The 21,269-nt window shown below is 53.3% G+C and overlaps 1 protein-coding gene across 1 annotated transcript in view; it reads right to left on the bottom strand.

Moving 5' to 3' along the window:
* Nucleotides 1-1,386: 1,386 nt before the first annotated feature.
* Btbd9 (BTB domain containing 9) overlaps nucleotides 1,387-21,269 on the bottom strand; it is a 387,287-nt gene continuing 367,404 nt past the window's right edge. The window contains exons 10-11 of the mRNA XM_047557540.1: nucleotides 17,895-17,973; nucleotides 1,387-1,810 (exon numbers count right to left, since the gene is read on the bottom strand). Of these exons, the coding sequence (XP_047413496.1) occupies nucleotides 1,613-1,810; nucleotides 17,895-17,973 (277 nt within the window). The 3' untranslated portion in view covers nucleotides 1,387-1,612. The remainder of the gene's footprint in view (nucleotides 1,811-17,894; nucleotides 17,974-21,269) is intronic.

Below are 21,269 nucleotides of genomic sequence, written 5' to 3'. Positions count from 1 at the left end.
ACTGCTGAGCGGGCAGAGGAGTGGAGCCTGACAGAGGCAGCAGCCTCCCACCACAGCGGACACCCCGCCATTTGTCACAGGAACCCTTCACATGGAGAGGCCCGCAGTGGAGAGGCAGGTGGAGATCTGCTGATGGGCACCTCTCCCCAGAGTCACCTCTCCCACCTAGGTGACCCTCTGCTTCCTGCTGGCCTGTGTTCACACAGAAAGATGACCTTCCCCTTAGCCACGCAGCTGGACACTACTGGCTATTCAGTGTGGGTGAGCCACTCAAAACCAAGCTGAAGTAGGAGCAACAGGCACCTGACCCTTCCGTTCTTTCTACACCCCAAGTGTCTTCTGGACACTGTAAAGGAAGTCCTCAAGCCCGCCCCCCTCCTCTAAGCAGCCTCATGGGATGTGCTGGGGACCGGAGGCCCACTGTGCAGCTCAGCTGCTTGCCACGCTGCCAGGGAGTCTCTCAGGCCAGAGCTGACAACCACGGACATGGAGGACTCTGGAGACAGCCAAACTGCAGACGATAATCTGAGCAAGTTACCAAGGGTCCTCAGTACTGGAAAGGAAACCACTTGTAAGAGACAGAAAGCAGATGGAGCTTCAGTAGTCACATGAGATCCTCTCAGTGACAATTAGGAGATAAGTTTTGGAGAAATGCTTTTTTCCAATGACCAGCTGAGTGCCATGGTATGGGGAAAACTCAGCGGCTCAAAGTGGCTGCAGAGGCGCAGGTCTGTGCTCCTGATGCTCAGCCACGCAAGCCAAGCTACGCCAGACGTTGGCATATATTTATCTACATGTACTTCTGAGTGTTAACTTAGCAGCTGGCATAATAACTGTTTCCTGGTCAGCTGCCCAAGCTTAAAGGTGGGATACATTTCAGGAATGAAAGGTTAAAAACTCAACAATTTGCAAGATTATTGACTCCAGCGGTGTCCACAGACAGATGTGCTCGCTGTGTATTTCACTGAACTTCCTCAAAGGCTTCACCTCGTCAGACCAGGGGTCACAATGCGCTGCCTCTGCGTCTCGCTCAGGAGACTGGTGCAACAGCCTCTGCCCTGCCCCTGTGAAACCGTGCAAACCAAGGGCAGGAAATCAGCGTAGAGGGATTGGAACAAGAGATCTGCTGTTGGAGTTTCAAAAAGACCCGGAACACCTACGAGTCGGCAAATGGAGGAGGGCTAAATGGAACGAGCAATCGGCTGGTTGCCAGGGCGGTGTGTCCCGTACTGTCAGCACACACGGGCCACTTCCTCCAGGGCGCTGCGGGCAGCAAGGCCCGCCTGCTCTTCTGTTCCGTGCGCTGCCGTTCCTGTACCGTGCCTCGGGCCTGCCTCTGCCTTCCGTCCCTTTGCCTGGGTTAGATTAGAGAGGTAGGGTTTTAATGGTGGACTTGATGAAGACTGAAGGCCCCTTTCTCCCCTGGAGACTAGCCTGACTGGACAAAAGAGGAGAAGAAAGCGGGCCTGCGTCCTTGGGAGGAGACCTGTTCTGTGTCCGCCTCTGCAGCCGGGCCTGCCCCCTGGAGGTGGGGAGGGCAGTGCACACAGCCCCGCCCGGAGGACACTCCTGCTGCTGCCAGGCCCACCCAGTCACACATCTGCTGCCTCCTTTATTGGTGCTGCCGGTTGGGTGAGCGCGAGCTGGGGCCCGGGCTGGGGGGCAGTGAGCTGCCGCCGGGGGCCCGCAGGGCATGAGGGTCAAGCTGTTGACCGGCCAGGCCGTCGTCCACTGTCCCCAATTCATCACTGCTGTCCTCCTTCTGGCTGCTCTGCTGCTCCGGACACTCAAAGTGGACACAGTGGAACACCTGGGTGAGGAGAGGAAAGGAGCTGGTGAGTGAGGGGCTGGCCTGGGACCCGGCACTGCCTGCCAGGAAAGTCCTGCCAGCTTTGGGAGCCCGGCACAGAGTCAGGGGCAGTCCTTCCCAGACACCGGACAGCAACTAGGAGGTCCTGGACACACCTGGCCAGTCAGGATGAAAGTAAATGCACAATGGCCCAAGAGCCATCCACACCACGACATGGGTTCCTGCAGAATGTTCTCACCAGATGACCCTGTTTTAGGTGACTTTTGTCTCAGGGGCTCTTTCTCCTTTTATTTTTAATTTTGGGGTACTGATTAAGCCCAGGGGGAACCTGCCACTGAGCCACATCCCCAGACCCCACCCTTTTGTATTATTTAGAGACAGGGTCTCACTGAGTTGCTTAGGGCCTTGCTAAGTTGCTGAGGCTGGCTTTGAACTTGTGATCCTCCTGCCTCAGCCTCCGGAGTCGCTGGGATTACAGGTGTGCGCCACCACACCCAGCTCTTTCTCCTTTTAAATTAATTTATCCTCACAGGTGGCGGCCAGGTCAAGTCAGCAGATGTGGGTTGTGGCGGTCACACAGCTCTGAACACTTTCTGCAGGGCGAGCAGCACGGGATGGGAAACCTCCCTCCACCAGCTGTGGTGACAGGGCAGCCAGGAGAGCACCTATGCACTCAGCAAAACCTGCATGACCTGCGGGACGTGTGGGAACCATGCTGGGGTGGACCCCAACTCTGCCTGGCCCGGGCCAGCCTCGAACAAACACCTCCACCTGAGGAGCCGCCACCTGGTCGAAGGTGGGTGACCGCCCTCCAGAAGCCAGCATTTGGTCTGCATTTGGTCACCTGCATTTGGTCTGGCTGGAAGCACTGCTGACCCCAGCTCACGGGCGCAGCGCTGAACGGTGCTGGGTGAATGGGGAGCCTGGCCCAACCTCGAGGCAGGGCCGTGGTTGGGGGAGAGAGGACCTGACACGCCTGGCACAAAAAAGGCAGGCTGCTGAGGAGAGCTGGCGGGCCTGGAGGAGCCGTCAGAGGCCGAGCGAGGAAGGCTGCCCCCGGCCGGCCAGCATGCACGGGGCTCCTCTCTGCTGTCCATCAGCCCATCTTTCTGGGGCTCCACTTCCCAGTGCTTGTCCTGAGCTCTCTGAGGGACAGGAATCCCATCCCCTGCAGTCGTGGTGGTCAGTCTGGGGTGGCAGATGGACCACCCAGGGAGTGGGCAGCAGTGTTAAGGGAATCAGTTTCCAGGTACTTGAGAGTCGTGTTTTCTACAACTGCTGAGGGCTCGCCTGAACTCACAGACCCGGTGTCTCTGCCACCCAGGGAGGCAGGCCCTGCGTGCCCCCTCGCCCAGGAGTGCCACACCAGCACAAGGGTATCCCTCTTGCCAGCTCAAGGCATGGGATGGAGTGTGGCCTGTCATACCACTGGGCTTCAAAGTGTCCTGGAACCCCATAGGTGGCCTGAGTTAGAGCTCTGAATTCAGAACCTCTGAAGGGTACACGTGATTGATGTGAATTATTTTAATGCAACTGGAATTTTTCCAGAATTATGAAAACATTTTCAAGATTCCCTGGCTAAAATCCACAAATAAAACTTTTCCATAATTACTATCAGATTCTGTGTGCTTTATTCAAAGTTACTTAAAATCTGTCTTATCAAACCACGCCATCAAATAGTTCCTGATAGTCAGTCAATTCTCATCATCTTCCATCTTGTGTTTATTTTTCTCAGATTTATAACTTTTTAAACCTATGATGAAACATTTAATCTGCATCTCGATCTAACAGTTCAAAAGATCATACTTTCTTCCAAAGCTCTTTTGGGGGACATGCAAACAAAATGCCTGAAAGCCACAGCTCCACAGCATTTGGACGAGCTCAGCCCTTGGCATAGCTCGTTTTAAATGACCAGACAGGACCTGGAGGCACAGGACAGGACATCTGAAGGCGGAGAAGCATCCAGGCGAGAGGGGGACCTGCAGAATATGGGTAGTGGCCTAGGGAAGGAAAGTCTTTGGGCCTCAGATCTCTGAGTGGTGGCCGAGGAGATCTAACCAACAAAGCAAGGAGAGCAGGGCCTGGGGACGGTGAGGAGGCCTGACGCAGCAGGGAAGATGCGACTTGCAAAGCCGTCACTGATGCTGGGTGCAAATGCAGGGGCCAGGGCAGCTGGCTGTGGCAATGGGCATGGAGGCCTGGCAGGCAGGCGCCTCTGTGGACAGCCATGAGCAGCAGGTCCCACTGAGCCCACACAGGAGGGACACACTGCTAGGCTCCCCAGCCCACCCCATGCTCCTGGGGAATTGCAGCTTCATCCTCACTTCCTTCAGAGGGGCTGCACCTGGTGAGTGGCCACTGGGCTCTGGGTCTGCTGGTGGTTGGTGACTGTGTTCCTGGTACGGGTCCGTGTAGGTGCAGGACAGGGCACTGGTTCCTGGTGCAAGCAGGACGCAGGGCAGGGCTGGCTGGACGCCGCCATGCTCCTGAGGAGGCAGGCAGAGGTGGAGACGGCAGGGGCTCAGGAGGAGCCTGGTGGGCAGCGTGGCCCCCGGGGGCGTACTGCTCAGCGTGGGCGGCACGCGCAGCCCCTCCTGTGGAACCACGTTCTCAGAGGTGGAGACGCAGTACCACCTACTGTGGCGTCACGCTGGAAGATCAACGCCCGCTTCCCTCCAGAATCAACTGTTTCTCCACGTTCCACGGCAACTCCCTCACTGACCACTGTTTTGAATTTCACATTCCAAACTGATTCGAAGCCTCACTGAGACTGTGCCCTCCCGTCCGTCCTCGCCGTCCTGGCAGTGGGTGGCAGTGGCTGTCTTCTCCTAGGGTGAGCTGATTCCTCTCCTGGAAGGCTGGTCATGAGGGCAGGGGGTTTTCCTAAGGACCCTATGGCTCCCCTACCCTGGTGGCCAGCCCACTTAGCCCCTGTCCTTCCCTTCCTCCCTTCCCTTTATATAAGAGTCCCCTCTCTGGACCATCGGTAGGCCCACACCTGTCAAGAGCAGCTGGGCCAAGGTCAGGCGGGAGGGCCTTCCCTGGAGATCTGCAAGCTCTCTGGACACCAGCACTGCCCAGGCTGAGCAGGGTAAATCTAAAACCCGCCTGTGCGGCCAGTACTGCTCTATCCTCTCTACCAGCTTCACATTCTTTAAGCTTCTGCAGAACAGGAGTGGCTGTGGGTCTTTCAGTCCCTCCTGCTTCAGGAACACGCCTCTCCCAGAAGGGGGACAGGCAGGGCAGGCTCTGCAGGGCACCCTCGCCCCACACTAACGCTTCAAACTAGACGGACACCCCATTCCCTTCTGCAAGAGGACCCAGGCACACTCTGCCGCCACGCCCATGAAGGAGGACTTCAGCCGGGGTGCATGGGCCTGCTGCCCTGGACACTGGAGTGCTCCGTCCTGCCCTGTGTAACGCCGGCTCTCGGCCCATCAACACCTCTGGAGGCTGCTCCCCCGGCTGAGCAGACTTAGGTTCGGCCTCCTTGTTACCTCTCCCTCCTGAGTGGGTTTCCTCTCCCTGGCTCTAGCCTTCTCTCCAGACCTGTGACTGTCCAGGTGGGCTCTCCCCCAGCCGCCCTGCAAGCATCCATGTGCCTCCTGCCTGCGGCCGCCCCTCTCCTGCCTCTGCCTCCTGATCTGTCACTTCCTATCACCCTCAAGGACCAAGCTTCACTGTCCACGCCGTAGCCAGGGTCTTGCCCAAGAATAAACAAATCAATAAAAACCCTGCACTGAGAAACACAGTGGAAAAGACCTCAGAGTGGCCTGGTGGCTGATTCTGTAGGATGTGCTTGTCTTCCAAGGAAGGTCCCCATATATCACACAGGGTGGGTGTCCACTGCCCGAGGGCCGGGAAGAGCCTGGGGGGACTGTTTGCGGGAGCCCCAAACGATGCCGAAGGACTGGCCCTGGCTGTTCGTTGTCCTCGTTCCAGACAAACCCCTCCTGCTTCCCGTGAGTGCTGTGACCCGCACACTGTGTTAGCCTGCCGACAACCGGTCAGCAAATGACGCAAACTGCGCTGACTCCCAATGTGCCTGGCCACGCGGACGGAACTACCACAGCTGGTTGTGTGTTCCCAGGGGTCTTTCTTCCACAGAAATCAGAACCACTGCTCTTCCTGACCCACAAAGCTCAGGACAGGATCTTCCAACCAAGTCAAGGGTGCCCTGGAAGCCCTGGAAAGTCCCAGGCCACGCTGGCCTGGCAGCCCCCTGCATGCGGTGGCCCAGGTGCAGCCCCCAGGTGTGAGGAACGAGGGCACCACAGAGCCGTGTTCCAGTCTGCGACCCGAAGTCCCCACTGCCTTTGGTGTGGATGAACCACTCTGGGCTCTTGAGCCAAAAGGCAGTGGCAGGGAGCAGGGGTGCGGGGGGTAGGGATGGACGGGAGGGGTGGCAGGGCAGGCGGGAGCCAGCGCAAGGGCTCTTGAGAACTACCATTTCTTACATTTAAAAAGACTGCAAAAGACATACACGTTTGTGGTGACAAATTCAAATAATACAAGTGTTTAAAGAAAGAGTAGAAGACAGACTCTCACACTCTGAAATCCCCTGAAGAGAAGCACAGCTTACCAAGAGGAAGGAGTCGTTTTTAAAGAAAAGGGACACAGAATTTGATGACAGACTTAATAAGACTGATAAAGGAAGGAAGGGGTCCACAGAGACAAGGGACTCTATGGAAGGGACAGAGACTGTTGGTCACTGGGGAAGGCACAGTGGTCGCTACACTGTGGTCACTCAGGGTCCTCCACCCTTTGCTGCATTTACCCCCCAGTGACCTTGCTGGGCACCAGGTCCAACCGGGCAGGTCCAGCCCCGGGGCCACGGTCAGGACCTCGTGGGCGGGGGCAATCTGGGCCGAGGTGCTCTGTGCCAGCACGCCAGCTCTTCTGCCAACAGCGGGCAGCAGGATTCACCCTCTGGGCTGGGCAGCACCCAAGCCTGGAACTTTCCACGGCATCAAGAACTGGCCTCAGGTGGAGACGCGTCAGGTGTGTGATGAGCTGCTGCCGCCCGAGGGCGGCTAGGAAAGCCTGGAGGCGGGCACAGGGGCTGGGGGCTGGGAGGAGTGGCCTTCCAGCCAGAGGGACGAAGAGGGGCTTCCACAGTCGGGTCCCAGAACACTGCTCGGCCACCCCGGGCTCAGTCACCTCTGTTGCTGATCCAGCCTGCGCCTGGAGCCAAATGTGGCAACAGTGTGGCCAACGCCAGCCAGCACTGACCTCTGCAGACGCTCAGTGACACTGGCCTCCGTAGCCCTTCTTCCTCGTCCTGTGCAGGGCAGAGGCTCTGCCCCCGGGACTCTGAGATTCGCAAATCGTCCACCAGAGGCCTTGGTCTGGGCCCTCTTCTCTCCTCTTGGAGTCGGTGAAGAGCAAACCTGCGGAGGGGAACTAGCTCCTTCATGGGAGGCAGGCCATCCCAGCTGGGCCCCACGCTGCTTCCTGCCTGGCACTGAGGTGCAGAAAGGAAGGAGCCATGATGCCTCTGCTCTATTCCTGGAAGCTGGAGGAGGGCGCTGATGGCCTGGGCAGACTGTCCTTACCTCGGGGAGGGAGGGGGCCTGGAAACATACCCGTCCCCACTCCTCAGCCCTTCTTCCTGCAGGGCCCCACGGGCCTCCCTGTGGGCCAGACAGCCAGGTCCCAGCCTCTATTGGCTCGGAAGCTCATGTGGTTCAATTTCTTCCTTCTGAACCTTCCCAAGACTGCAATACCCCTTGGAAAGGATGTGACCAAAAGTGAATGAGGCATACAGGCAGAGACGCACTTCTGATTTATGCAAAACCATTACCACGGCCGCCGCATCATCTTCGCTCCCCTTTTCGGCAATCATGCATCCCATTAGCCTGTTTGATTGCCGCCGCTCACAAAGGGGCACCTTCGCTGAACCGTCTTCAATGGCCTCTGGATCTATCCCCCGAGAGGAGCTGGCTAATTTGCAATGTAGTCGTGTATGAATCGGACACAGCCTCAGTCACAATCTGGGCGTCCTTTTTGTAGCTGCTGTTTATTATCACTTTGCCCTGTCTCTCTGGGAGCTGTAATCCAGGACATGTCGGGAACAGTCCAGGGTGTTCTTTACTCCACAAACCCCGGACAGGATGCATGCAAATGCCCAGCCCTTCTTGGCCATCAGGCCGACCCTCAGCTGGCTACTGTCCGCGCCTTTCATTAGAGGGAATCCCCAAACACTATTTGCTTGACATCTCTTCAAGGTTTTTAGAAGCAGAAGCATCTGCTAATTTTCCCAAATCGGCCTAAGAGTACTGTGAACTGTAACAGAAATTGGGAAAATTTAATAAATGTTGATCAATGACTCTCCCTTGCTTTCCAGGTCTCTCCTGAGGAATTGGCCATAGACTGCTTTCGTGCCAACCAATACAAATAGGATTTCTGATCCAAGCTTTCAAGTTACATTTACAAGGCAACATATCTTTATAAAATAGATATCTACCTCTCAATGGCTGTAAGTCAGACACAAGGCCATGGCTTCTGACATCCATCCCCTGCAGACTGGTTCCCTTCCATGAGGCTGGGGTGGTAGCATCAGAGTAGACATTAACCAGCCTGATGAAGGTACCACTGATCTCCCCTCATCCCAGAGCAGAACCTAACTGTCCACACTCAGCCTGCAGAGATGTTTTATTTTTGTTCCGTTTTAGAGAAAGACCAAGCACTCCCCGCAAAACATCTCTTTTTATAAGCCTTGTTTTTACATGTGCATTGGAGAAGCCCAGCAGCTCATTCCATGGGGAGACATTTCAAATCGGGAGCAGCACTTTCTGTATTGCTGGGGTAATGGAAACCCAAACATTTTTGCACAAGTACTTATCCCTCCTAGATGTGGAAGTAAATTTCTGGGTGACAATTCTCATATATGACAATAGTTTCTTTCCATGCTGTGGAACTTTGCTGTGTGGAAGGTTCTGGGGAAAAGGCTTTCCCAGGTGGACCTGTATTTCTGCATTTTTTTTTTTAATGCAAACACTCCATTGTTCCAGGGAGAGCGAGTCGCTCTTTCATCCTAATTTGCCCACAAAGTGGTAGAGGTATTTTTTTTTTTTTCAAACAACAATAAAACAAAATGAAAAACTCAACTAAGAAACAAGAAGTCTTGTTCCCCGGCTTCTGGGAGGCCTGAAACCCCCACTCGGCAGGCAGCGTGGCCTTCCCAAGGCTCCTTTCCACTGGACGGGCACCAGCGAGGCCCAGCTGTGGCCCTCTTCTTGCCACGATGGCAAGGCCCCAGCCGGGCAGTTCTCCCCCATCCGACCAGGCTCCACGTGTGCCTTTTGTCTCAGAGCTCCAGCTGCACGCAGGCTTCTGTTCTCCCTCCAAACTGCCAGTTCAGCAAGGGGTCACTGCCTGAGACCACCCTCGGGAGCTGGAAGTTCGTCTCACTGCTTGCCGGCTCGGGGCACTCGCCTGCCCAGGTCGTGGGCGCTCACTTCCTCGAGGCCTGGAACACGAGGAATTAAGCTGCCCCAAGGCAACAGGCCTAAGAACTGCGCAGCCTTTGAAACGAGGACTCGCTCACTGGTGTGTCACGGGTCCAATATCCCCAATAAAGTCTTCCATAACAGAAGCTTAAGCATAAAGCCATCCATAAAGGGTCTTCTTTTATAATTATGCAACAAATAAAACATTTTTCTGTCTTCCTATCTCACTGGGAGGGAACCTCAAAGGCCTAGTTTATTCTCCTTAAAGGCGAGTGTCCTGTGAGGCAGGGAGGTGACTGGTCAGAGTTTCCCTTCCTTCCCACTCCCTCCCGCCTGCACTGGCTCCTCAGAGCTCCCTTCCAGCCCCACCCCCCCCACCCCGCTGAGCCACCTGGCCTTGATGTTATCGCCTGTGTAATCCTTAAATCCGTGCTTTGCTTTGGATGCTCTGCTCCTCCCCTGCCCTATATTTTCTTGCAACTAAAGCTCTGACTTTCTCACCACCTGGCTCCTCTTTCTCCAAGGACACGGGAACAGCCTTGGTGCAACCTTCAGCTCTCCTGTTCCCCAGCTCTGGCTGGCCACAAGTGATTCTTGGTCTGATGTGTGAAGGGCAACTGTAAGCCACGCCTTGGGTATGTGCTGGGGACACACAGATGCCACAACACGGTCGGTCTCTGACCTCAAATGCTACCAAGCATGGGAGTACACACATGTCATCCCAGTGACCTGGGAGGCAGGAGGAGGAGGACTGGCTAACTTAGTGAGAGCCTGTCTCAAAATAAAATAAAAAGGGCTGGGGATGTGGCCCAGGGGTAGTGCACCCCTGGATCAATTCCCCAGTAACCCCACCTTCCACCAAAAGAAAAGCTGTATGTGATGCTGGACTACGACTCGAGCTCACAGGTGCCTGCCTCTGGGGCCGACTGTCCCCATGCCCTGATCCCTGCCACTCCTCTGCCATCTTCTCTGGCCCAGCACCCTGTTCTGGCATATACCGCACAGGCTGTCCAGGGTGGATCTGCAGCCTGGGCTTGTTCGGGCTACTTCTATGCCGGAGCAGGTCTCCCTGTGCACATCCCTTCCCCCACTGAGGCCAGGCCTTTCCCCAGGCAGCAGGGAGCCTCTGCCTGTAGACCGGCAGCTCTGCGGGGTGGGGCTGCTTCTCTTGGCAGCTGCCACCAGGCTGCCTGCTGCATCCCTGCTGCTGCCCACTGGGAATTCTGGCCTTGGGAGCAAGTGGTTGCTCTGAGGCACCTTCTGGCCTAGATGAAGACCCTCTAGAAGACACTCCAGGGGAAGTGCTTGGGGATGCGGTCAGGGTGAGTGTGGGGAGAGGGTCTAGAAAAAAATCATCACCAGGCCAGGAAGGAGCATTTAGTTTTAGGTTTTTTTTTTTTTTTTTTTTTTTTTTTTTTAACAGAATCTGTTTCCCTGATTTTTTTTTTTTTTCATTAGAGCCACATGTTGCTATGGGAACGAGGATGGCACTGGGAGCCCAGAGCCACTCACTGGCCTGACAGAAGCCTGTAAATAAATTCTGCTTCACTCCAGGCTCTGAGCTCAGTGGTCCTGGAGGGCAGCTCAAGCAGCCACTTGCAGACTCTCTGTCCTGTGCTGCTGCCGTGCAGGCCCCCCTGTGACAAGCTCAGGTCCCTTACCATTCCTAACATGGCTGCCAGCAAGCTGCGGTGTGACCTGCGCCCCACCCTCCTGGACCCTCCACAACTTGGTCTCATTCATGGAGACCCAACCCCAGGGCCAGCCTGCACCTGAAGGAGCTGCAGTGGCTGCTGTCCATTCCACAGCCAGGTGCTGCCATCTGAGACATCACCCAGAGTGAGAAACGCCTCGGGGGTCGCCCGCCAGGCGGTGAGGCTGCAGCCCCCTGAGGAAGGCCTTGCCTCGGCGTCTTCTCTGGATCTAATGAGCGCCATGTGAGCCCATGGGAACTGCCTACTCGCCAAGTCCACTGGTTACCCGAGTCCTGGGCCAGGGCGGGGCAGGGTGCCCACAAGATGTAGCAGCCGGGGTGCTGAGCACCAGCCTGCCTCGATTCCAATCCCAGCTCTGACACTCGATGCAGGTGACCTTGTACAAATTAGTTAGCATCTCTCAGCTTCAGTTTCCAAATCAAGGTTTCTTTTTTACTTAAAACCAAAACTTTTTATTGTGAAAACTATACACTGAAAGGTGCATAAAACAGAAATGTAGTTTTGAACAATTATGCCATGAACACCCGCGTGAACACCACCTGAGCCAAGAAGCGGGCGCCTGCACCTCCCCCATGTTGCAAGCCCCCACCCCAGGAAGCCACAACTCTGCCTGAGGCAGCGGTTGCCCCCTTCCCTTTTTTTCTTACCCGTTTCCCACTTGTGTAGGTATAAACGTTAGAGTTAAGTATTGACTGTTTTGAAGTTTATAGGAACGTAATCTCTTTTTTGTTGTTGTTGTTAACAGGAATTGTTAACAGGGTGCTTAACCACTGGGCCACTTTCACAGCACTTTTTATTTACTTATTTATTTATTTATTTTTGAGGCAGGGTCTCACTAAATCGCTGAGATTGCACTTAAACTTGTGATCCTCCTGCCTCAGTCTCTGGCGTCGCCGGGATTACAGGCGTGTGCCACCATGCCCAGATGAATGCAACCTTACTATTCATTTTCTCTGCTGTCCTTCAAGATGGTCTGTCATTCATCCACATGGATCATTGTCCACTGTTGGACACACTGTGCTTTATTTGCCCATTCTTCTGTGGACAGATGGCTGGGTGGTGTCCCAGGGTCTGTTGTGAACAATGCTATGTTGTTTTCTGTTGTATCTCGACGTGCACAAGAGTTCGTTCAGAGGACACACAGGAGTGGCACACTCGGAACGTGGCACAGGTGTGTTCAGTTACCCTGGACACATCACACCTCTCCAGAGGTCTGGGCCGAGTCACATGCTCACACACAGGCCACAGCTGCTCACTGCTTCCTGGAGTTTTCTCATCTTTTTTTTTTGGTCTGGGGATTGAATCCAAGGGCACTCAACCACTGAACCACATTTCCAGCCCTATTTTATATTTTTTATTTAGAGACAGGGTCTTGTTGAGTTGCTTAGGGCCTCCCTCAGTTGCTGAGGCTGGCTTTGAACTCATGATCCTTCTGCCTCAGCCTCCCAAGTGCTGGGATTGCAGGCAGGTGCCTCCATGCCCAACTGAGTTTCCTCATCTTTAAGATGAGGGTGAGCAGAAGCTACTGCAAATACGAGTATAAAATAATGGGATAAGTACGCAGGGCCTGGAATAGGGCCTGGCCTTGGAGCAGTGCTCAGGTGATACTAGCCACTGCTACTATTATTTCTAATAATTATTATTTTTATTATAAGGGTCCTAACCTAAGAGATGCTGAATGTTTGGTACACATACTTTTTCATTTATGGAAGTGTTTGGTTTCTGGGTTAAAGAAATTCTCAATGTGACTACAGAGACTCTGTCTTGGAATGCCATGGTCACTTGGTAATGAAAAGTTATTTTACTAAATCTTGTCCTTCATTCCTTTGTTTGACTAACTGGGAGAAGTAGAGATGGCTGCACAGCTTAATCAGTTATTCGTTTGTTCAGCTAATAGGTACTATACTTTTACACACGCCGGGCACCATGCCAGCTGTGGAAGATGCAAAGATGACGGTGCTGCAGCCTCTCCCTTTGCCACATGAGTCCAGTGAGCACAGTGGAACCGTGAGAACTGCCTACAGTTCGTCAATGCCGTCCTCAGTTTCTGTCATCGACGTGGCACGGGCTGGCATGTGTTCCTGTGCACAGGAGCCCTTTCTGCACTGCAGAGCTCGCTCTTCCAACAGCCCTTTTAAGCCTCAGCTCTCTGCCTACTGAAAAGTCACTCTGGAACTTTCTCTCAAACCCAGGGTTTCATAAAAACCATAACAACAAACAGACACAACTTCTATCACTTTTAATACCACTAATTTTCACAGGGCCCCAGACTTGATCTTGTTTGAATTCTGTGGATTCAAGGATGCAGGTGTGCACCTTTGTTACTTCGCTAAGGTGAGGAGGAAGGGGCTGATGGGAGACGCCAGGCACACTCTGCGGCAGTCACTGAGCTGGAACTGAAGGTCTGCCTGATGTTAACAGGGGAAGTGACAAGGCCCAGCTTCTGACCTTTTTGCGACCAGAGAGGTTTAGAAAGGGGGGCAATGTCTGCCTCCCCACAAGCAGCTCAGAGGCCATCAGTCATGGAGGCAAGGGGTGACCATATGGAATGCACACAAGCTTGCTAAGTTGGCCACCGAGACCACCAAAAAGCGGTCAAGGAATAGCCAGGTGTGAGCTTGGCAGCACAGGCACTGGAGAATCAGATGACCAATGGAAGGGAGTGGGTGAGCTCAAAGACAAACTATCAGGTCTGCCATCTAGTGCCAGGCACAGGGGAAGACAAAGGCTGCCCTGAGAGTGTGCAGGAAGGTGGGCAAGATCGGGAGAGGCCAAGGAGAGGAGCAGCGGCACATGAGAACCACCCCAAGCAGAAGACGCGAGGCGAAGGGACAGCGAGACACACGGATGACAGGCAAGGTGTGAGGCGCTGAAGCAGCTGCTGAGGGCCAAGCACACAGGGCGGGAGGGAGCAGGCATCTTCCAAGGCCAGCGTTAGGGGACTCTATTGACAGAAGTCGTAAACGAAGCTAAAAAAATTAAATGAATTCATTGCTGTGGTGCTCACGGAAGAAGATGAGAGACAGATGCCAGCAGCAGACGCACGCTTCCCAGAGGAGAGGCACGGGGCTGCAGGAAAGCAGGCCTGCGGAGCAGGTGATGGAGAAATCGGAGCCTCCACAGTCTGCGAGGCTGCCGATGCCCGAGAGCCAGCTGATCAAGGGAAAGGGGGAACCACCGTGCGGCCCACAGATGCTGAGCCTCTCTGGAAGTGGGAGGCCTGGTCACCGGAGCAAGACAGACACGACCTATGGTGGGCAAGAAAGCCCAACCTGTCTGGGTTCCACTCACTGCTGGGCATCTGCCCTCTGCTACTCCAAGAGCACCCGATGACGCGAGCTCAGCCCGTATCCGTAGCTGTCAACTCACGGGGCTCCTGGCCGCGGTATCTCTGAAGGGCAGGCAGCTCTGGCCATTCACTCTCTCCCCAGGCCACTCTCCATCTTTTGTGGAAACGGCTCCCACCTCCCCTGAAAGCTCTTCCAGTCCCAGAAGTGCTCTCCACAGGCTCTCGCCCCGCTGCTCTGCCACTCTGAGGAGGCCGCAATGTCTGCAGAAAGAGGACCTACCTGGGGACCAGGCAAGGGGCTCATCTAGACACATTTTCCTCTGCTTTTACACACACAATTTTACCTCTCTGGTAAAATCAATTTTCCCTATATTCCTGGCAATTTGCACAAAGCATTGGTTTGTACAACCCAGTAGCTAAAAGGAAACAAGTCCTGGCTCTGCCTGAAATGACAGCCACTGAAACTGACTGCATGTCTGGGTCCCCCAGACCCATACATTGAAACCTTGATCCCCAGGGGAATGGTATTAGAAGCAGAACCTTTGGGGGTGGCTAGGTTTAGATGAGATGACAGGGTGCAGCCCCTTGATGGGCTTAGCGTCCTTACTAGAAGGGAAAGGGCGAGAGGAGCTCACTCATCCTCCCCTCACCAAGGAAGACCAGTGAAGGCAGGGACAGGAAGAAGTCCCCCTCCCAGCGCCAGACCTTGCTGGCACTCTAACCTCATACTTGCAGCCTGCGGAGCCGGGAGAAATGATCATCTGTTGCTCAGGCACCGAGGTGACGCGCAGCCCAGGCTAAGAGCCACTGATAGCGCCTGGCAACCAAGTGGAGACAGACCGAGGAGACCCTGCGACCCCGCCCTCCAGGCCACCGTCCACAGTGAGAAAAAGGTGCTCTGACCCCTATTTCTGATGGCACCGTTCTGCTCTCACGGGACTGCACATCGGGACTGTCCTGGACTCACCCTAGCCTCCTTTCCCTGGCCGTGCCCATGCCACAGCAAGCACCTCCCTGTCGGGGCATCTCTGCTCTCCTCTAGCACCGTCTCCCAGGAGCCCTGCCCAGCCAGCCAGAGCCATGCTCCTTGCCAGGAGGCAACCTACCCCTGCCCCCTCTGGGCGGCCACTTCTCTAAGGCAGGTGGTACTGCTTCTTCTGAAGGCTGTCCCAGAACCTCTGAGCAGCAGCAGATCATTCTGAGAGTCTGCTACACCCTTGATACCCTGGGAAACCAACTTTATTATGACTTCCTGTGTGCTCCAAGATGATACAGTTTATGGATCTTGTCTTATGATCCTGTTCATCATTTATTTTACGATTTAAAATGTTTCCCAGTTGGAAACACCACGTTGAGGCTTTATTTTCCCAATCAATAACTGATTCAATAAGGCAATGAGCAAGTTACTCATCAGCCAAATGAGACGGGCCGCTGTCACTAGTGCCTACAAACTGACTGGCCCCGTCTTCACCCAAGGGACTGGGGTCCTGCATGGATATTTTTGGGAAACTCACCATGAAAAAAAGGTTTTGCAGGCTGATTTTAGAGCCTTGCCTGGGAAGTTATTCTCCATCTAGAAGAGCTTTGAAATAAAAGGTCCAAGATCCTTTTTTCATTCCTTTGGTCCCAGAGGTGATGAGGCTGGGACTGAGTTCAGGTCTGGAAGAGACCCTGGCCAGATGCATATCAGAAGTCCTCAGCTTTTTCTGATTTGAGAATTCCTTCTGTTGCAATGTATAACTTCAGAGTTCTATTTAGGCCATAAGGTGAAAAACTGGCCTTTTTTTTTAGGGACATGAATTATACTAGAAGTAAAGAGTGCAAATGAAAATATTTAAGTTCAATATGTTACTTATAAAAATAAATTTGAGTTTTTCTCAAGTTTAGTAACACATAATTAATGTAGCTTAAGTGGTAAGAAAAACTGGAATTCATTCACGGAATTATGACATTATTGGTTAGGGATCAAATATGTATTAAAATGTAGATTAAAATTTTACTTTTGTTAGAATGTTTAGAATTCTTGAATTTTGCTTTTAAAAATATCAGTTAGTGGGCTGGGGAGATAGCTCAGTCGGTAGAGTGCTTGCCTCACAAACACTAAAGCCCTGGGTTCGATCCCCAGCACCGCAAAAAAAAAAAAAAAAAAAAAAAAAAAAAAAAAAAAAAAATCAGTTAGTTTACTATTATAATTTTCAGGTTTGTTTTAAAACAAAGAGAAAAAGCTCAGGTTTCTGTTTACAAGCTCCTCTCTGCAGGAAACACATTGAGGGTATGGATCATTTTTATTAAAAAAAGAAAAAAGGCAAAATGAACCTAAACTATTGTATTATTTTCATTTATTTACTTATCTTGGTACTGGGGGTTGAATCCAGGACCTCTTTACCACTGAGCTACATACACCCGGGCCCTTCCATTGTTTATTTTGACAGTTTAGCGAAGTAGCTGAGGCTAGCTTGAACTTGCAGGCCTCCTGCCTCCGCCTCCTGACTTCCTTGGAATACAGACATGTTCCCCACACTTAAAACGCTTTGGCTTCTGAGAATGCTTTCAAGTGCCAGACACACCTTGATGATGCGCTGAGAGAATCGTGGTTCCACAAACATGATGCTAGGCTAGCTCTGTAACAGGCAGAGCCAGTGGCAAAATGAAAACGTAGGGCCTTGGGTTTGAAGGCAGGAAAGCCGCGACCGCCTGTCTTCCACAGCCTCTCTCACCCTTCCATGCTTTTTATTTGCTACTTAATGTTGCACTTGCTCCATGGGAACACCCTCAGGCCAATGCAGCCCCTTGCAGTGTCCCTATCCAGTGACCAGCACTGAAGACTCCAGTCCTCCAGCACACATGCCAGGGCCCAGGAAGCCTGTGGCTGAGGCCCAGGTCTGGGAGGTGAGGAGCGGGAAGCAGCGGTGCCATGGTGAGCCTGGCATGCACCACCGTCCTGCAGGGCTTCCTGAGACATGAGTCAAAGTAAGAACACCAAGGGTTTCAAGGAGGGGCTGCAGCATGCCAAGGCCCGGGCACGGGACCCAGGCCACTGCTCTAGTGCACACCCACAAAGCCAGTCCTGTGCAGAACTGAGGAAGGTGCACGGAGGAGTGAGACTGCAGGGCCACCCTCTTCCAGCTTCCTTCTCATTCGCCTCATGAACTGCCACATTGTTGCCCCTTGCATGGCACGTCTCTGCCGGCAGTCCCTTCAGGGGTGCACTACACATGGGACGAGGCCATCAAAGCGAGAGATAAGCACACCATGCTACCAGCATGGCCATCTACCAGACACCACACTCAGATGCTCAGGGCCCCCACGAACCCACTGCCTTCTGCAGGGCTAAGGACGCTAAGGGGAGGGACAGGCTGCTTGACCTCCTCTGGGCTCTGTGATGGCAGGTTCTGCAAAGAGGCAGGGAGGGTAAGCAGAGCAGTAGGGGCTGGCTTCATTTGCTAGTGAAGACACATCCGGACACCATAATGACAGCCCCCTGGGCTAGAGCGGGGCTTTCTTCTGTACCAAGCTGTCGGAACAACAGGCCATTAGCAGGCCGAGCAAGCAGTGCCACTCGGTTCGGTATGCCATTTACCTGGACATCACAAGATGGCTCAGTGCTGCTCGTGAAAAGAGGCCCTTACCTCATTTGCTGTGTTGTGTGTTCCGACGATTCGGATGAAGGAGGCAGGTTGTCTTTCAAAAGTCACCGACTGCCAGGACCTGGGAGGGGAGACACAAGCGTTCACCTGGTTACACAGTGTGGTCCGCCTGCTGATTGCGGGGCCGCCAGCATGGCTGATGGCCGTGTGTCGGTGAGCGGGGCCTCCCAGCCTGAGGGGCTTGAGCCACAGGAAGGATGGGGGCTGTCTGAAGGGCGGCAGCAGAGAGAGGCAGGAACAGTGTCCCACTCAGGCCAACACCACACCCTATGACTGTCACTCAGGATTTTTATAAAGTCCTCTAAAAATGAACACCATGTGTAGACCATGTTTGATGTGACAGGAGTGTGGCCAAATATGAACACAGTCAAGGGTGGCAGGAGTTCATGAAATACATTTCCTCATCTATAAAATGGGACAGGGTGGCGGTGACTCCAGAGGGCCGTTCCTCGTGAGAGAGGGCAGGTTCTGGAGGCTTCCAGGAGGAGAGTTTTGCAGCAGGGCAGGGGTGGGACGAGCCCAGCACTGGGCGCTGGGTGTGGAGCAGCGGGGCCACTCACTAGGGTGCCAAGAGGACACCTGGGAGCAGCAGGGGCTCCCTAGGACTCCAGCTTCCCCATTCTCAAATGCTCGGCCCATCGCTGGGAGGCCTCAGAAGCAAACCCGATATTTTAAAGGCAACTGGGCTCTTATCAGCCCGGCCGGGCCAACCCATTTAAACGCCAGCGGAGCAGGCCCCGAGCGAACCCCGAGAGGAGGAGCTTGGCTCTTGGCTTGGCTCCGCAGCTCATCAGAATGCGCTGGAGGAGCACGAGGCACCCACGACTGTACACTCCAATAATATTTTCTATAATAAATGTGAGGAGTTCACAGTTGTTGCCATCCCTCCTCCGTTCACACAGTGGAAATGCCAGCTGCCGCGGAGCTGTTTCCTGTAATTGTCTAATTACCAAGTAATGCTAGCAAAGAAAATATATGTATTTGCAGTTTGTTTTCCCCCTCTGGTTTCAGGTGTTCCATCTTATCTCTCACTACCAACCTCCCACTGAGATTGATTCACTGCTGCCTGGACACCAGTCCTCTTAAGGTCATTAAAAAGTCGTTACCATCCTGTGTGCAAAGGCTGTGCCTCTGAAAGCAGTTTTCTGAAAACAGAGTAAGAAAAATCGCTCTCCTTGTAAAAATGCCATTATTCATACCTGCTGGTGATGCCATCTGACATCTACAGAGCTTGCATCCGTGCCTGTTTCCTGGCAGGAGACTCTGGTCCTCCCAGGCCCCCAACTCCTTTGGTGGGATGCAGCCTGTGGGCCCGGAGGGCTGAGAGGTCCTAGGTTCCACAGGCCTGAGCTAAGTCTCCCATCCCTATCCCTAAAGGGAGCTGACTGTACCCACTAAAGCTGGTCTACCGCCTGCCTCTCAGACCAGGAAAGGGAACGACCAGCACAAGTTACAGTGGTGGCAACTATTATTGGGTTTAAGTCACCATTTCACAAAAGGGATTACAGAGGGGAGAGAGGTTGGAATAGAGGAGACACAAGATTTTGTTCTTAGCTTTCCAGCCCATGCCTGTCTATCTTCCAGTGATTCGGGATTTAAGGTAAGACTTTACATTTGGGAGCTCAGTCCTCCACAGGGGTGGCCCGCCCCTCCCCCTGAACAGCGGGAAGGGAAGGGGCTCAGGGCGGAAGTGAGGCTGGCCTCAGCGGTCCTGTCAGGGCCTCAGAGTGGCCTGACTCCCAGATCGCACCTTCTCCCTTCCCCTCCCCCTCCCCCCAACCCAGTCACTCTTTTCTCCCTGCCCCAGGCTTGCTGGGGCTCAGCACTCTGGGCAGGGCAGCAGCCTGAGTGGGAGGGAGCATTTGTGGAGTAATAAGATCACAAGGTCTCAATTTACTACCGATCCTCCATTACGCTGCATTAATATCTAATCACATTAGAGTTCATTTTCACTAACACAGCCTGAGAGTCGAATATGTGATTTCATTTTCAGCAGAAGTAGATACCAGCCCTAAGACCAAAGTATCTGCAGGAAGGAAGCTGGCTAGGAGGAGGTAGTGAGCGCCTCCCTTCTCAGCCACTTCTGAACTTCCTTAGGAGAACTGTAAATGGGGCTCCACTAGGAAAGACGAGGTGGCTCTGGAACGCACGACTGGGCTACACCTGCAATCACTGTGCGTCCTCACAGGACGCCACCGCGGCCACCGCAGCTGAGACTTCACAGGGTCAGGACCTACCCCATGGCTTGGTCCCAGAGAAAGCCCAACAGCTGCTTTTTATGAGCTCTGCTGATGGCTGCATCAGTATCCCACCTGCCCTGCACCAGAGTCTTTATTGAGCAGGCGCAATTTCCAGGAAAGATAACAGAGTCTCATCCATGGCCACCCTCTCAGCTCAGCACCAGGACTGAGTTCTGGGAGAAAGATGTCCAAACAGGAGGAACTGAGTCAAAAGACAAATGTGCACTTCACTTTGAGAGTTCACCATAAACGGAAAACTCCCCACAGGACAGAAGTCCCGACCCTGCTCCTGTTAGCTCCGTAGGAGACACAGCACTGTGCTTTCCTAAGCCGTGGTTTCCTCGTTTGTCAATGCATCTGGAAGGAGGACCCCATGATATCCAATGGACAAAAGTACTCACAGAGGAGTGTCGGTAGAACGACTGCCAATACGTCACCCAAGATCTTAGCTGTGATAGAAGAATTTTGAGACTCATTTACTTTACTTTTTAACTTTTCTGAACTGTTTGAATTTGGTAGGATATTTATGTATGCACTAAAAAATGTATCTACCTTGCCTACTGCCCAAGGATTTGACACAGATCACATGATATGAAGCTGGTGAAATGCCAGCACTGTGTCCTTATGGAAAGGACAAGTCCTTCCACTTGAGAGGAAGGTTTTATCCTGGGTTTTCACAGACAAGGGGCACAATGGTTGAGAGATTGGGTCCTAGAGTCAGGCTACCTGAATTTGAATCTCACTTTAAACTTTCAATAGTTCTATGACCTTAGGCAAATTGCTTAACCTCTCTGGTCATCTATCGGTAGAATGGGAATAATAAAAACAAGTATTTAATATATTTTTATGAAGGTTAAATACATTAACAAATGTAAAACATCCAGAACAGTGTTGGCATATACTAAGTTCTAGAAAAAAATAAACGAACCTGGACCAGATATATGGCTTCCCTGGGCCTCATCTAGGAGTCTGCAAGTTTGACAGTGTATGAGTCACCACCAGGGGCACCCGAGGTGACTGCTATCAGCACCCATTTCTTTGAGGCAGACAGGCAGCTGGGCTTTGGAGGGATTAAACAAGAATGTGTTAATATATTCTTGAGTTTGGCACCTGCTGG

This window comes from Sciurus carolinensis, chromosome 7 (genome assembly GCF_902686445.1).
Source record: "Sciurus carolinensis chromosome 7, mSciCar1.2, whole genome shotgun sequence".
In the NCBI taxonomy this organism is placed as follows: domain Eukaryota; kingdom Metazoa; phylum Chordata; class Mammalia; order Rodentia; family Sciuridae; genus Sciurus; species Sciurus carolinensis.
The sequence above is the reverse complement of the archived record's forward strand: the minus strand, read 5'-3'. Positions and strand labels throughout refer to the sequence as shown.